The sequence below is a fragment of the Pyrgilauda ruficollis genome, unplaced genomic scaffold (genome assembly GCF_017590135.1).
Source record: "Pyrgilauda ruficollis isolate IOZ18807 unplaced genomic scaffold, ASM1759013v1 scaffold4, whole genome shotgun sequence".
Classification (NCBI taxonomy): domain Eukaryota; kingdom Metazoa; phylum Chordata; class Aves; order Passeriformes; family Passeridae; genus Pyrgilauda; species Pyrgilauda ruficollis.
In genome coordinates this window covers 7,932,034-7,948,414 of record NW_024525489.1, presented here as the reverse complement: position 1 = coordinate 7,948,414, position 16,381 = coordinate 7,932,034, and the positions used below count along the sequence as shown (strand labels likewise).

The 16,381-nt window shown below is 37.9% G+C and overlaps 1 protein-coding gene across 1 annotated transcript in view; it reads right to left on the bottom strand.

The window, feature by feature from the left end:
• The window catches only part of PRKCE (protein kinase C epsilon), a 282,922-nt gene that overhangs the window by 173,835 nt on the left and 92,706 nt on the right, over positions 1 to 16,381 (bottom strand). The window contains exon 2 of the mRNA XM_041477134.1: positions 9,973 to 10,036. Coding sequence (XP_041333068.1) covers positions 9,973 to 10,036 — 64 coding nt within the window. The remainder of the gene's footprint in view (positions 1 to 9,972; positions 10,037 to 16,381) is intronic.

The window sequence follows — 16,381 nt, the reverse complement described above, 5'->3', positions numbered from 1 at the left end:
TATTTACATTGTTCCTGACATCTATCATATATAATTAACTTTTTTGATCAATACATGGAAGACATGGCAGAAATAATGAAAGCAAACTAAAGAATAAAATAAAAAAAATAAAATGAAGTAGCAGGCAGGGCTTAGAGTATGTATCTCAGCTTGCAGTACTGCCCTTAATATAGCCCTTCTAAAAGTGCAGAGAAATAATGAAAGGGCTTAATCTTCCTTTTTGGACTTCACAGCTTCCTTTTAAAAACTCTAACTTGCAAGTGATGCAAGGTTTACATAGTCATTTTTAATTCCAAAGACTGCCTTTTACAGAGGCAAAACAATTTTTCCCACCACAAGTACAGAGAGTCCATAAAAAGCCTCACATAGTTTAACCTTTCAAGACTATACTTAAAGAATACAGATTTTTAAAACTCCAGCTGTTTATATGACTGTAAAACTTATATTTTAAAAACACTAGTAGATTTTTCAGGCCATGTTCAAGGTAGTAGACATTTGGTTCACAATACACAACAAGTTTTCGTAATTCAACTGATGCATGGAATAGCCAGGAACATGGCTAGACCTGTCTTTAATGTGTGTATTTCCTTATTTATCCACCCCTGATTGATTAATCAGAATAGACCTTTTTTCTCAGTTACCATAACAATAAACAGCTTTCACTATTGCTGGAAATCAAGGGTGAAGAGGGAAAAGATCTATTCAGAGCATATTACTGCACCAGCAAAAGCATAGAGCAAAACAAGAACAAATCGTAAGAGTAGAGGTTACGTATTTTATGAAATACAACAAAAAAAAAATCAACCCAAAAATCTAATATTATATGCATTTTCCACATCACATCATGGTATGCACCGAGCATTGGACTCACCCATGTTTTGTCTTCTATTATGAAAAAATAGCCCCACACAGATTTCAAAATATATATTTCCATTTCAAAACTTGCTACTAGTTCATGTTTCACTTATGTATGAAAACACCGCTATAGCTTTCAATGTGATACATTTCTCCCATTTTCTTCAAAAAACACACTAGGCATAGGCAGTTATAAAATTAAACATTCCTATTCCAAAGGCTCTGCATGACTGTTTAAAAAAAACACCCCAACATATGGAAATCAGAGCTTTTACTACATAAATGGAAAAGAGAGCAACAGCAGTTGGGAACATGGTATGTATATGAGTTTCAGTCCTTTTTCAGCCTAACACAGTTTTCCTTAAGAAAGTACAAACTCTTCCAGTACAATATGAAGGTGTCTTTAAGCCAAATTTTCTATCTATGTCTTGCTCCCTGCAAAGCATTTATTTTGGCAAGTGGCTAAAAGTCTGCCAAGGAAAGGTCACTGATATTTGCCTGAAAAGCTCAAGCCAGCTTTATACAGTATGGGCTTAGTACAAACACACAATGCATACCAGATGTTCAATCAGCTAACTGGATACAATCCAAGGGATGGCTGTAAATCCATGGAGAGATGTTCCTTATGAAGGCATTTGCCACACAAAGTTAAATTTATATAAGCACCCTTTGGAGAACCTCTACGCTGAGCAGTGCACTTGAAAAGGCTCATGCACTAACAGACTGAACTGTCACCAAGTGCTGATTTGTGTGTGCACAGATACCTTTAAAAGGAAATTTGGGGTTCAACTGTTAACCTGCAAGGTTCCTTTTCCCAAATAAATGCCTGTGCCATTACTCAAGTCAGTGTCAACTGGCAAAAGTCAAAAACTTAACATAGACTCAGACTGTTATGTCACAGTTCCTCTTCTCAGGCTCTCCAGTTATTGTCACTCGGGTAACAAGACAAAAATATCTGCCATCAGATGCCGTGCTACCAGTGGGTGAAATTCTGTCTCAGAAGAAATACATCACCTACTGCACCGACAAGCAAATACACACCAGAGTCAGGTATGGCACTTATCTACTGACATCAACATATTCTAATGGATTGGGGGAAATAAGAGATTTATTTCGAGTGGTTCATTTGAGATGAGAAAGTTGTCTGACTGAGCAATCTACAAATCTCTATATTAGTATAAATGCAATGCATGGGAAGTTTTTTTTGTGTGTTTTTCTTTTCACTGGTTGGTTGACTTAAAAAACTAAAAAAAAAACTAAACTAAAAACTCAATATCTGGATGGTTAAAGATTTCTTTTGGTTGACTTAAAAAACTAAAAAAAAAAAGCTAAACTAAAAACTCGATATCTGGATGGTTAAAGATTTCTAATAGTTGTAAAAAAAAAAAAAAGCCATAAGAGAGATTAATAACTTCAAAAAGAGGAAAAAAATTGGGAAAAAATTTCATTTTTGTAATAAGCATCCACACATCAGCACTGACATATTTTATGTTTAAACCAAATAAGACTCAAGAGAAAAAGCATGTTAGTAGCAGCTTTGCATTATCCCTCCTAAGGGGAAAAAAAAAAGGCATAGCAGAAGGAGAAAACTTGCAAATCAGTTTGTTTCTTTGATTTTAACATTTTCCCTCAGTTATAGTTTGAATGAGTGCTGATCTGGTATGGAAGAAACAAAAGCCTGAATGGGGAAAAAAGTAATTCCCCAAACCTTATCTACACAAAACCAAAGCTTCAAAGGAAATAGGTTCTCAGTTGATATACTACATAAGGAATTTTGAATAGGAAGATTGTGGTTAAGTTGGTTGTTATTAAGTAAGTTTGTTGTTTTTCTCTTAAAGCATGGAAGCCAGCAGAAGCAAAACCAAAATGCCAGTGTCAGACTCTACCTTTATCCAAGCTATGAATAAAAATGTGAAATTAGACATTTAGGTTGAAGTCCTTCCTACTGAGACTGAACAGAGCATAGCAATCAATGCGTGCCTGGTTTTTCTGACTGGATATTTTGCTTTACAGTAGGAGGAGAGAAAAGCAATACAATATTGACACTTCAAAGCCTGTAGCTCCCTGAGCACACAATATTCCCAAGAACTTCTGGGGGAAGCTGCATTTGTAGAAGAGCTCTAACTTGCAAACTTACGTGAGTCAAGTAAATGAAGACAAAAACCACCCACCCAGTTAGCACTGCCAGTTCACCACTGTCCTGTTCACGTAGTTTCTGATTATGTCAGCTCCCAGCAAAAGCCCCAGCCTTGAGTCTAAAAATGTAATGTTCAAGTGGCTTGCTGAGTCTCAGTAAATAGTTTCCCACATGTCAAACACTATCCTTACTTCACAGATAGCTCACATTTTACCACTGGAAGACCGCTTGCCCCAATGCCTCAACAGATCATTTTGTGCAGATGCTTTCTGCTTTACCTGCAGCTCTGAAAAAGCTACAGAGGCTACTTATGTCCCCCCTGAGAGGTCCATACTCTGACTAAACCCCTGACTCTCCCCAGACTCTCTAGGGGTCTGCCTAAGACATTTCCAACACTCAGCTACTTCTCAAACATTAACATACAGAGAAAAGTAAGAATGTAACCCTAAGGGTTATTAAAAAAAAGGTTCTTCATCCATAAATTCTGAACAAACCTGAGAATTCTTTCACTGCCTGTTCAGCACCCCAAGATCAGCAATTGATTCCTATGAGGAACTGACAAGCAAACAGCCTGACAAAGTTGTATTTGCAATAGAAGATATTAGTGAAAGAAACCACTGCTCTTCAGTAACACAAATTCCTGAAACAACCAAGCAATAATGCTCCCTGATTCAGACTTCAAGATTTTTAATTAAGCACCTTCCACTGTTCTCTGTTCAAACAGTGCCTGGCACAACCAGATCTCATTCACTGAGCCCTTACACTACAAGAAGCATAACTAGTGATGATGACAATGACAACTACAAGTACTTCAAGGAAAAGCACTGGCAAAGAGATACAAACTTTCTCTGCAAGTCCTAATCCAGTGGATATTTTCTATGAACAGATTTTTGCAAAAGGATGCTACAACATGGAAAAGAAATGCAATTTTTCTTGCTGTATCGATTCTACTAAAGTTGAATGCCTGAAACAAATCCTCTGGATATTTTGATTAACAAGCTGTACCTATGTTACAGATCTATCAAGTATGGGACACAAAAATGGCATTAAGAATCATTCTCTGCTTCTATTAATACTTTTTTCATGCAGACCTCCTGTCCTGACATGCCAATCAACAAAAACCATATATGAAAACCCGGGAGCCTTGAAGTAAGTGAGCTAAGAACTGGAAAACCTCTTACAAATTAATATATTTTGAATTACATGTTAAATACATAACGTGATGCTGACTTCTAAGGACTTCTTTTTTGTTATTTCAATGCAAAGAGGCCAGATAATAAATGTAAACAAAATGTTTTCCATTCACAAAAATACCATTACTTCAGCTAGCAAGCTTTATTGTAAAATATCATCTTATGTTCTTCATCTTGTGCAACTTTAGTATCTTACAAGCAGATTAATATGAAGATTAATGTCTTAGCAGCTGTGGTATTTTATTGCAATTCAACTGCCCACTCAAAAACAGGCAATCTGTGATTGTACAGAAGGACAATTCCATAACGTAAACTGGAACATCTAACAATGATAAATAATCATTACAATTGATTAGACATAGAACATAGAAAAAGTTTTGAATAGTTCTTAAATTTGTATTACAAGTTACCTATAATAAACACAATTAAGAAAGAAAACTAACATGTCAAGGTCATTCTGAAGTTGTCCACAGTTGATTTAATACTGATATATCTCAAATGGTAATTGAATTTTTAAGTTGGCAGAAAGCTACTGCAAGTAACTGTCTATGTTTGCGTCCCACACAAACCAGTAATTCCAAAGAAAAAAGAAACCTTCAATGAAAAATGCAGCAGGCAGGTCACAAGCTGTTAAATACAGCAGCACCTGTCTTTCAGTGCATATAAAACTGACTTGGCTGAAAAAGTTTTTAATCATTCCTCAGGCAATTTACCTCTCTTACCCACTTGTGGGCCATCTGTTACTTCAGTTTGTAAATAAAATCATTGCGCCACTGTATTAGTTAAGTTTTTAACTTTAGCCTGCATTTGGATCTTAATCAGCTACACTGGAGCTCTTAAGTATTTCTCAAATAATTAAAAAAACTTGACTTACAAAGCTCTGTAAGAACTAAAAGAAAAAGATGAAAATATAGATGTAAAGACACTGCCAAAGCATGTCAATAACAAAGTTAGTGAGTGCACTTCAGTATAGAAACAGTGCATACACCACAGCAACACTGAATTAATACAGAAAACCAGTATGACCTTGCACAACAAGCAACAACAAAGAAATTAATAAGGCAGCAAGTCTCGCAGATCCTCCTGTTCACTGACAGACTGATACAGACACATCCACCAAGCCCAGGCAGAAGTTCAAGACACAAGACTAAAAACCTGTGCAACCACTAGATCCAGTTTGCAAAGTAAGAGAATAGATACAATGGATCTTTTCCAAGCTAATTCCTTTTTACAAACACCAGCCTACTATAAACTCTGTTTTTCTTATAACTGCATACATAAAGGGGTCACCAAATGTTTACTTAACATCAGAATTGACTGATTACATGCTTTGCAAGACTGACAAACTACTGTGATAGAATAACAATTGCAGCCACCCACATTTTGATTTGGTCTCCCAAAAGCAAGCCAGCAGAAATGCTTAAAGATGCTATGTGCTTGCATATGGCACAGTACATATCTATGTACAGAATTCCAACACATCTATGTAACAAAATTCCAACTAATACTGTTGCTGTGTCGGGTTCAGGGAAGCCACATTTGTTTGTTTGACTTAAAGAAACCCATCAACCAAATTATTAAAATTGTAACTAGAACTTTATTGATTAACTGTTGCAGTTAACTGTTACTGAGTAACTGCTACAGTTATTTCAGGCTGTGAATAGACACTTTAGTGCATATCTACATTTGGGACAGTTCCACAGATACAGCTGCTTCCATCCACAGAAAACAAATATATATTTACTCTAAATGCACAGGCCCCTTTTAAATAAAGTAAACCTACAGAAGGTAAATAACCCTGCAGATCAGTTCTGCCAAAGGAAGTGTAAAGATGTGATTCACAGGTGTTACAGAAATACGGCGTACATCGTTTCAAATAAAAAATTTAAAAGACTTCTTTTAAGAGCTGTTTTCTCACCCTCTTCCTATGTCAACATCACCAAGATGGTAAATTATTTTGCAGAACTGATTTGGAAGCACAATATGGAAACCTTCACATTTTAGCAGAAAAATTTAAATGCTAACTTTTAAAGACATCACTCTCTGTGTGAAAAACAGTTTATTTAGAATTTTCTTTTCAGTATGTGGGCTGGACAGTTTCTACTACAGAATTTACAGAAGATTGCTAAAATAAATACTTTCCCACCATCCCTATCAGTGCAGAAACAAACATTCAGAAACTATAAGGAGGTTCCAAAACAGGATTAGTGTAAAAAGGTGAAGATAGAAACCACTCCTTTTGAGTTTGTGGTTGTTCTTGTAAGGGCTTTTCACATAGCTTGCTTACCACTACTCAGTCTTTAGCATTTGTGTTTTTCAGCCTTTTTCTGCTTTAAAGACTAGAACTGAATGGAAGCAAGTTTTTCACAACAAATCTAAATGCCCTGAAATTTGAAAAACCCATGGGAAATGTCAAGTAGCAAAGCCAGCAACTCCACAGCTCTTTCTCCAGCTCCATGTAAAAATATTAGCCAGATGCTGATATTGACGTGCTAGGGTGGTTCTCAACAAGTCTGTCTCTGCCTGGGGAGGGGCAGAAGCACTCCTTACCTGCCTTTGTAATCTGCCAGATTTCCATCTGTTCTGCACACCTAAGCCACCCAAGTCCATGAATGATTCAGCTTAGACAAGGGGGAGAGGAGAAACAGGAATCGTGTCCTTTTGTTGAGGAAGTCAGCTTATAACAATGAACTGTTTTCATTGTTTTGCTGTACAAATGCAAATAGTGCAGAGGGATAAGCAATCTGGCAGCTGGGGCTAAGTGACAACTGGATTTTAAGAGGTATGTGGTGGCAACATAAGCGCAGAGGGATAAGCAATCTGGCAGCTGGGGCTAAGTGACAACTGGTATGTGGTGGCAACATAAGATTACTTTCAATTTATATACCAATTTACTCACACAAAGGCTTGCTTGGAAAATTAGGACTTTTGCCTTTTAGAGGCAGTATAGTAGAGAACAATGCTCTTTGTCCATATTAATGGATTGAACTAATCTTAATCATACCAAAAAACTTGTATATCTGTCTGAAAAAGCTTTTAGAAGTGCCAAATAACTGAAGCTACATTACTGACTGCTGCTAACTAGAAATCTGATCTATAACATTGGAGAAACAAGTCCAAGTTTCAGTACACAGCATTACAAGACAAGAGGGGTCAGTATAATACATTTTTACAAGAAACTTGATTGCTTCCTTCAATTAAAATTGTTACTATGAGTATTTCCATATTCATAAATTGCCAATTTTCCCCCTCCAAAATTCCAGGTAAAAGAGTGATACCCATTTGTGCATCGTGAAAATACTACTACTCTTGCTATTCACAGTGACAACTGGATTGCAAAAAACAAGAGCCTGGTTCAGAAATGTGGTCAAGAGCAGCAATCACTCCAACCAACTCATGCCACTCAAAAGTGATGCAGCTAGCATAACTTCATGTTCCTTTAATATTCAAGAAATACAGATCAACTATGATGAACTGGCTCTTTGAAAACCATAAAACACCTCACAAATTCATTACCGTTACCTACATATACATGTACATAAAATGAAAGAGGTAGAATATTCATGTTTTGAAACATGTAGAATAAGCTAGTTCCCTTATGGCCTAGATGTTTCCATTCATTATACAAGGATGCACATACTTGTGACATTAAACTAGGTGCTTCAATAACATAACTAAACACCCCAAGTTTTTTAGGCCACAGTCCTAATAAAACAGTCCAGTTCATAGTATCACAAACAACATTATAAAAATGGTTTACAAACAGCTGCATAAACCTAGTCCACTTTGCTTTGTGAGTGAAACTGGAACCCTCCTAGAGAACTTTGCAGTACTTCTACACAACACTTTCACACAGTTAGTTAACTGCACAGGAAAGCTCAAAAATACACAAGTCCTATTATATTTTGTAAGTGCATCAACTCCTCTAATTTCTACCAAATTCACTTCAACTAAATGTCACAGCATATACTGCAGTCAAGACAGCCACAACACAGAGAGCATCACCATACAACATCATAATGCTTCAACCCATACACAGCAATACCATGCCACTTCAGAAGGCTGCAAGCATCTGTCCCTCTTGTTCTTTAGCCCAGCCTTTTATACCCCTCATGTTCACGCACTGCACCTGTGTGCCCTCTGTTCCCTTTGGTGATTGCTCAGTGCACCTGGGCACTCCATGGCTCATTACCTTCAATGCTGCTCACCTGCTTTTCACAGCCGTACCCACTGGGGATGAGGCTCGGCCGCAGCCCCACTCCCAATTACCACAAACTGTGTGCCTACAACTAAATCCTCTTGGTCTTCCTGAGGGCTTCCCATAAGCATTTCATAAGCTGTTTTCCCTCACTGGCCTGTTTCCATTTGCGTGTTCCCCTCCAATGCTACTCTAGCAACACAAATTTCTTTCCAAATACCTTTCAAGCGTGGCAGGGTAGTGCACCACACAATAAAGGAGACATTAGGATAGCCATTTTTTACTTTTCTGTGTAAAAGGTTAGAGAATTTTAAAGCACTTTTGAAGAACCACATGACACCATTTTTCCTGTCCTTTGACAGTCTGACACACTTGAATGCATCTCAGGATGAAATAGTAACAGCAGGCTCACCTGGGTATCAATTAGCTGTCAGTGGAAGGTTGGAAGAACATCTACCTGCACTATGACAGAATCACACCAATGCCTTCAACCACATTTCAAGTGATCACTGTCATGCCAGCCAGAAAGATATGTGGAAACTACTATTTAATTTATATTTTCTTCAATATGCAGAAAGAAAAAATGGTAGTGCATATTTTATGTAGGTACAAAAAGAGGCTATAAGATGAAGTTTGGTTTTAAAACTCAGGATTTATAGCAATATGTCTTTTTGCAAGCTACTGCTAGTAGCTGGTCAGAGTGCAGCAATTCATTACAAAGAACAGAAACACAAACATGCTCTTCCCCTGTTCCTCCAGTGTGCCAGGCAAAATAATTACATTTCATAGCATTTTTGGTTTGGGCTCCTGTCAGGGTTCACGTGAGTCTTCTTCATGCACTGTGAACCAGCGATAACCTCATTTCAGTGAACTCCATGAGCTACTGGGGGAAGCTGATCAAAGCTGATTGCTGGACATTATTTAAGATAATCTATCATCTAGGCCATTTTGGCAGGTCAGGCTGTCACCAAATGCATAACTAAGACACACAGATTTGCTTCTTCATAAATTATCTTATTCCAGATTCATATATCACTTGACTCTGTTTAAAGTAAGCAGCAGAAAATTATTTTTAGAATTTTTCTTATGAATGTCATAAATACTTCTCTTCAATATTTAGGGTTTTTTCCAACATGTTACTGCTGTGTCATAAAAGTGAAAACACCTCATATAATTACAACATTCTGGTCATTACTTTACTTGAAATGGAAAAATACCAAATATTAGAATAATTTAAAAAGCATATAAACTCCTGTCCCTCATCTTTGACATCTTTTCTACCTACATAATGGTTAGTATTCTTCCAAAAGCTAAAGAATTTGCAAGTTTCCTCTGGAAATTAGTACTACTAAATATGATCATTTCATTACAGTCATTTCAGCTGGTATTGTTACCATCATTGACTAACAAGGTAAGATGAAGTGCAACTTGCTTATTGACTCAATGGCAGAGAACAAAATGTGTTCATTTTAACTTGAGCTAATACAGATTTGAGGATACCAGCACACACCTCTTCTAATACTTTTATTGCAGAGACCCTTGGAGATTCCATTCATGAAAGAGTAAGATAAAATATTGGAAGTCCCTACCTTCACCTGACGATCCTGAAAGGTCTATGATGACATACACTCTCCCTTCTGGCTCCAAGTCAATCTGTAAGCAAGAAGACAAAAAGAAAAAAAAAAAATCAAACTTAGAATGACTCCCAAAGCAAGCAACTGCACATGCAGGAAACAAGAAGTTTCCAAACCTCACAAAGTCAAGGTGAGTCACATTCTATACCAATAGAGCCTCCTTTTGCAAAGAGGTGTTAAGGACCCTGCACCTTCACTGGAATAAAAAAGAAGTGTGAACACTTGGAAAGTTTGAGCTCAGTGAATTTTACATTTCAAATATTTAACGTACTGTTCTGACATACATTTGCGCCACTGTTTTCAAGAAAGTCAAAAAGTGCCACAATTTAGCAACTTTTTTACTGTTCCTTATACTGAGCCCAGATATACAAATGTGGAAAACAACACTGTGACAGCAAGACAGATCAGCTCTGGTCACAGAATGGGGGAAATGAACACACACAGATCATACAGCTGGTTAACACGTGTTTATAATACCCCTTTTGTGTCCCCACTGGGAGAAAGAAATACAGGCTTTATCCTCTTTTTCTGAAACACAAAATTTGTTTATTTCTGCACTATTCTGGTGGATTTTAAGGAGTCTTTACCCATGAGGAGATCACTTTCACTCAGCATGAAACACAGGTGCTCAGTATCAAGCTCCTGTACTTCCAAGATTTCATAGGCTATGAGAATAAGCTCCGGTTTAGGCTCCACAATGAAGAGCTTATTACAGATCTTCCTGTATTTTTTCACAAGTTGCATCAGCAAATCTAAGTATTGCTGGATTTGAGTATCTTAATGGTACACAAAAAATTAAAAATTATTTTTGCTGCCACACATCTCTGAAAAATAAAACCGTAACTAAAATATTATGTAATCAGTAGCTTCTGCTGTAACACAGCAGTTACTGTCACATGATTTCAGAGCCTGAGTGATGTGACGTTCTGCACGTTAATACTGTATTTTCAACCTGTTTTAGCAGGAAAACCACACAGGTAAGATTGCAAGGGACCTTGTGTGCCAGGTAAGATTGCAAGGGACCTTGTGTGCCAGGACCTGTCCTGTGTCACACCATTCCGGACTCCTGTGGTGGTCAAGGAGGCACCAGGGCAGCCCCAGCCCATCCATCAGACCCATTGCTGGGGATGGGGGCAGGCCAGGACCACAGCCAGGCAGGGATGTGTGCTCTGCTCTCCCTGCTCCCTGGGCAGCCTCCTCGCCCAAAGCAGGGGAAGGTGGCCTTGCCTCTCCTGTGCCAGCAAGTGACACCGAGCTGACCCTCTCCTGCCACAGGGGACATCAGGGCACAGCGCGAGGCCAGCGGGAGGTAGAAGCAGGAGATCACCGATCCACACTATTACCAGGTGGATTTAACCCGATGGTCATCACAAATTAGCCAGTAAATAAGGGGACACCAGAAGAGCCCAGCTATGCCAGGCTTTGCCAGCCTAGGTTTAAGTGGGCAGCCCCGTGGGGACACCTCTTTTACCTCCAGCTTTCTCTCATCACCTGAGAGGACTTTACAGGAGAGGCTTTTCCCTCTCTTTCAGGACATGGTTGCTGAATGCATCAGGATGATGCAAGCCCCTCCTTCCACTGACCACTGTCCTTCAAGAGAGGGCCGGGAGAAGAGTTCACAGGTCCTGCCGATGTCATCGGACCAACGGATCAAGAAAATTATCTCAGCAGCTGTATTGTAAATAGACCAGGCAGGAAATAATGTTAGCAAGGCCAGGGGTTACTCAAGGGAGAAGAAAATGAAAGTGTGGGTGTCTGTTTTTTTTATAAATAATAGTGTTGAATATCCAAAAAAGACATTTTTAACAATTCCTGAATTGCCAGCATGAGTTTTGTGAGGGAGTTTTTGGGGAGTTTTTTGCCTTTTTGTGTTTTGTTTCAAATAAAGCTGCTGATCTTGAAATACTGCTCCTCTCCCTTTGCCAGTTTTAAATAAGAAAAATATTAGAAGATCAGAAGCACAGGTGCATGAATAGACTTTGATGTGTATGCTGAGGAAGGCTTTTGAAAAACTGCTGTAGCACTCAACAGATGGCTGTATTAAAGACAGACATGTCTAATGCTCTGTTTGTATCAGCACTATACACTGTTTGGTTAAGATTTCAGTAAAATACTTTGTGCAGTTCAAATCCCAGTGTGCACGCACGCTCATAAACCCCCAACATCAGCCCCACAGAAGAATCAGGCATCTGGACAAGTTACTGAGCATCACAAAATCTCTGTTCTGCCCCTTTAACTACAAACAGCATTGGAAGCAACTCGGGAAAAAGACTGGAGGCCTGAAACCAAGTTTCCATTACCCAGCAAGTGGACTGTTTCAATTTACATTTTATTAGAAATGATGCTTAGTGATTTTGAATTGGAAATTTTGCTGATGGTCTAACAAAAATGAACTATTTATAAAAGACAGTCTCTTTTACAAAGAAATCATGTTTCAGTCTTCATACGTTCAAATGCCAGTAAAAATGAAATGAACATATTCTTATTTTTAGATTTATGAAATACCCACATTTCATTTCAGTGACACTGACAGTCTTACCAGTCACATGAATTAGTACTTTTGCCAGAAGCCAGCAGCTCAGCTGTCTCAGCTGACCCTACATATGAAATGAACACCCCAACAAATGAAAAATCCCTTAGACTTATAGGAACCCTTCTCTTCTTAGGTCTTTCACGTATCAAGCCAAACAGAGGAAAAAAGGACCGATTCAGACTTAATTATTCATTAAAAAATGTCTAATTTAATGCCTAGAAATATAATGGCATAAATACCTCCAAAATAGACTACTAGAATATGCATGCTTTTTCTTTTCAATCTGTGCATTAAGATGTGTTTAGATTCTGCAGTGTCATTTTATAAATAAGTACCAAAAGATGCATACAACAAAATCTAAAGTTCCCATGCATTTTTCACCAAATGCCACGAAAGCTATTGCATGTGAAATGCCCTTAGACATATGTAACCAGAAACAGGACTGGCCAAATTCAGCTGAATAAAACAGGCATCCTTGAAGGCAATGGAAATAGTTTGATCACAGCAGTTCTGATTCCGACCCTTCTCTTTGACTAAAAATACTTCTCTCTGAAAGCAGCCTAGCTTTTATATGTGCAGAGAAAACTTATGAGGAGACATCTAAAACAGGCATTACTGTTCAAAAGGAAACAGGCAACAAGGCAAGATGCAAACTAGCCATGGGACAGAGGAGTTGATACAAGAGCAGCTTTGCTGAAAGCAAAACACATTGCAAAATATGTGCCTTGCACACATACATCACATTTGCCACATGCAGCAAAAGATGTAACAACTATGACTGAGCAAAATCTTTGATCACCAAAACATTTTACCCTCTTACTGACCCATGCTATTGCTGTGACTTTTGTTGAAATACAGTTTTAGCACGTGCAAGTAGCATTAATTAGAAAGGTAATTTAAATAACTTCTATATTGCTCAAATAACAACATGTGGCAGCATATCGAGATGAGTACAATCATTGCTGGAAAGCAGCACAGATAATCAAAAACTCCAGGCCCGAATAAAACCTATTGGTAGCCTGTTTCAGGGAACAAAAGGCAACCATCCATAAAACCAGACATACTTTCAGAGCAAAAAACCCATGTTGAAACCAAGGCCAAGCTTCAGCATATTGAAGGCATTTATACAATTTCACAGTCATTAATGGATTTTATTTTCAACACCCTTCTGAGACAGTTCCCCATATGCAAAACGGGATACTCCCAAAGGCACAAGCTAGACTAAATGACTTTCTGGCAAGTAATACAAGAAGCATATGCTAAACAAGAACTGAACTCTGGCCTCTGGAGGCCCAGACTGCCCACTGGACCATTCCTCCTATTCCTCAGTTAGGCTTCACTTTGTCACTTTGCAGTATCTAACACTACCAAGATCTTTTTTCCCCTCTTTTTTTAGACAGCCTTAATGGGTACATATCTAGGATGCAATTTCTTTTCTTTTTCATTCAGACAATACTTATCAGTAAAAACAATACCAAACAAAGTATGTTAAAATATTTCTCTGCAGCATTTTCAATGGATCATAAATCTTTGGTAACCTGGAGTAATGAAAAATTTAATCAAACTATGCAGAAGATTGTGAAAATGGTCCAGCTTTTCCTCAAGGTTTGTTTTTGCAAGTTTTTAACTCCTTAGTGTTCTGAAAAACTGAGCCCTAAACTCAGCTAGAAGTTCACCATTTTCTTCCTCTCAGGTGCAAGACATTATTTCCCACACCTAAAAACATAAAACTTGGAGGGAATTCTCTTAGATCAAGATTTTCCAAGGAAAGCAAACACTCTCTCTAATCTTAAAAGGATGAGGAAGATTAGAATATGCTATGGAATCACTTGTGTTGCACTGATGCTTCATATTTGAATATGAATAATATTTTATGTACAGCCTGAATAATTCCATCAGCATTTGGGGGTGTTCTTTCAATTCCATTTGACATCACCAGCACAGATTTTGTATGCTTTATGGCACAAACTGAGAGCTGTTGTAAGCAAATGACAAACCACTGTCTTCAGTGGCTCAGTGCCCCACTGCCACAGGGTTTCCTTGGATCACAACAGAGTCCATCAGCCACCTATGTTCCAACACAAGGATGTCACCTGAGATTTAGTGCACTGTATCCATTAAAAAGCCAACTTGCCTCAAGAGAAATTTAAGGACAGTTATTGACATAAATCCAGATCTGAAAGAAGAAATGAGTGAACAAATGCAAAATTTGAAATTCCTAAAAGCAGAAAGGTTGAGTAAGCTTTACTCTGGTCTCCCTTAGCTAGAGAGTATATGAAACACAGCAAAACCCCTTCAAACCTAAAGCTGTTGAGAATTTTGGCAACAGTATAAACCTAAATGGATTGTATAAGCCACAGAAAGAATTAAATCATAAAACCTGCTTTGCACCTCTTCTTGTGATGTTCTAGGATTATCTGATATTTGGGTAGCTTAAAGCATAAACCCCCAAGCACATGATCTGTGACTGCAGATGGTTATTTGATTCATGTCAGACCTGGGAAGTCAGTATGGTTTAACCCTTCCTGAGTGTAGCATAACGAAGTTTCTTGTTGAACACACTTTTCTGAAAGAAGAAGGGAAGAGACTGTGCTTAAAGTGCTGATAGCTGCAAAGGCTAAAGGGGGGTGGTTCCTCTGTCTGTTGTTTTTAGAGGTATTTACCAATTTTGGTAAATAATATTTCCATGAAAATGCATACGAAAAACAGAACAGTTATAATCTAATAGAAAATTACTGGAAAGTCTGTGCTGGTCTTTATCTCTTTAGCCACAAGATTTTTGTTCTTCAATTTAAATAGCTAATGGAATACCTATTTTAACTTAGTAAAAAATAAAACATTAACAGTTATACTTTTCAATACAGCCAAAATGACTGCAGCCCAAATAATTTAAAACCTTTCAAACTCACCATGATTACTGTAATGGAAGCAAACTTGACCAAAGGAGCAGCCAGATGTATGATTAAACTTGCAAACTTGTCCCAGCATTTACACCTGAATCGCTATCAAGCTCATCTAAAAAGAACAGGTTTGCAATAAGCTCCATAAGGTCAGCAAAATAGCTGAGCAAATGTTATTAATAGTTTCTAAAAATTAAGACATTTACACATTACATCATTAATTACATGAGTAAAGTTGACTTTCAAAAGAAATTACCTAGACAACACACTGAGAAAACTTCCTTAGAATCTCCAGTTACCTCCATGATGTTTTTCACCCCACCCAGCCTCTTGCTCTTCTGGCAAAGGCGGCAGGAAAATTTGGAGCCAGTGCACTGCTACAATGTTCACAAATCTGCCTTTCATTATGAACATTACATATTTGATTATTATAATTAGAGAGAAACGTAACACAGCTTGACACATTGTAATTGACCACAATGATATACATAAAGGTTCAGAAATTCTGGCCACAGGGGATTCTATCAATTATTTACTCATACTCAAAAGTCAACAAAGAAACATCAAACATCTTGCATGACCTACAGAAAACATCAAACAGTTTTCAGTGCCAGACACATGCACTGACATAATACAGAACAGCAGCAGCCAGGGAGAAACAAGATTCAGCTGAAATAACCCACAGCATTCAGAAACTAATTCTAAAACAAGGATCCTTCCATTACTTAATAAAGCATATACTGATGCTCAGTTGTGGTGTCCTGAATCACATGTGATATGACCTTGGTCTCTTTGTGTGCTCTCAGACACCAAAGAAGAAGCATTTTTGAATCCACAGCAATGCATGCACGTGTGTTTGAGCACAAGCACATCTGCACTGTCAGAAGTAACATAGTCATTTTTATGTATTAGAAGGACCAACAACTTTTAC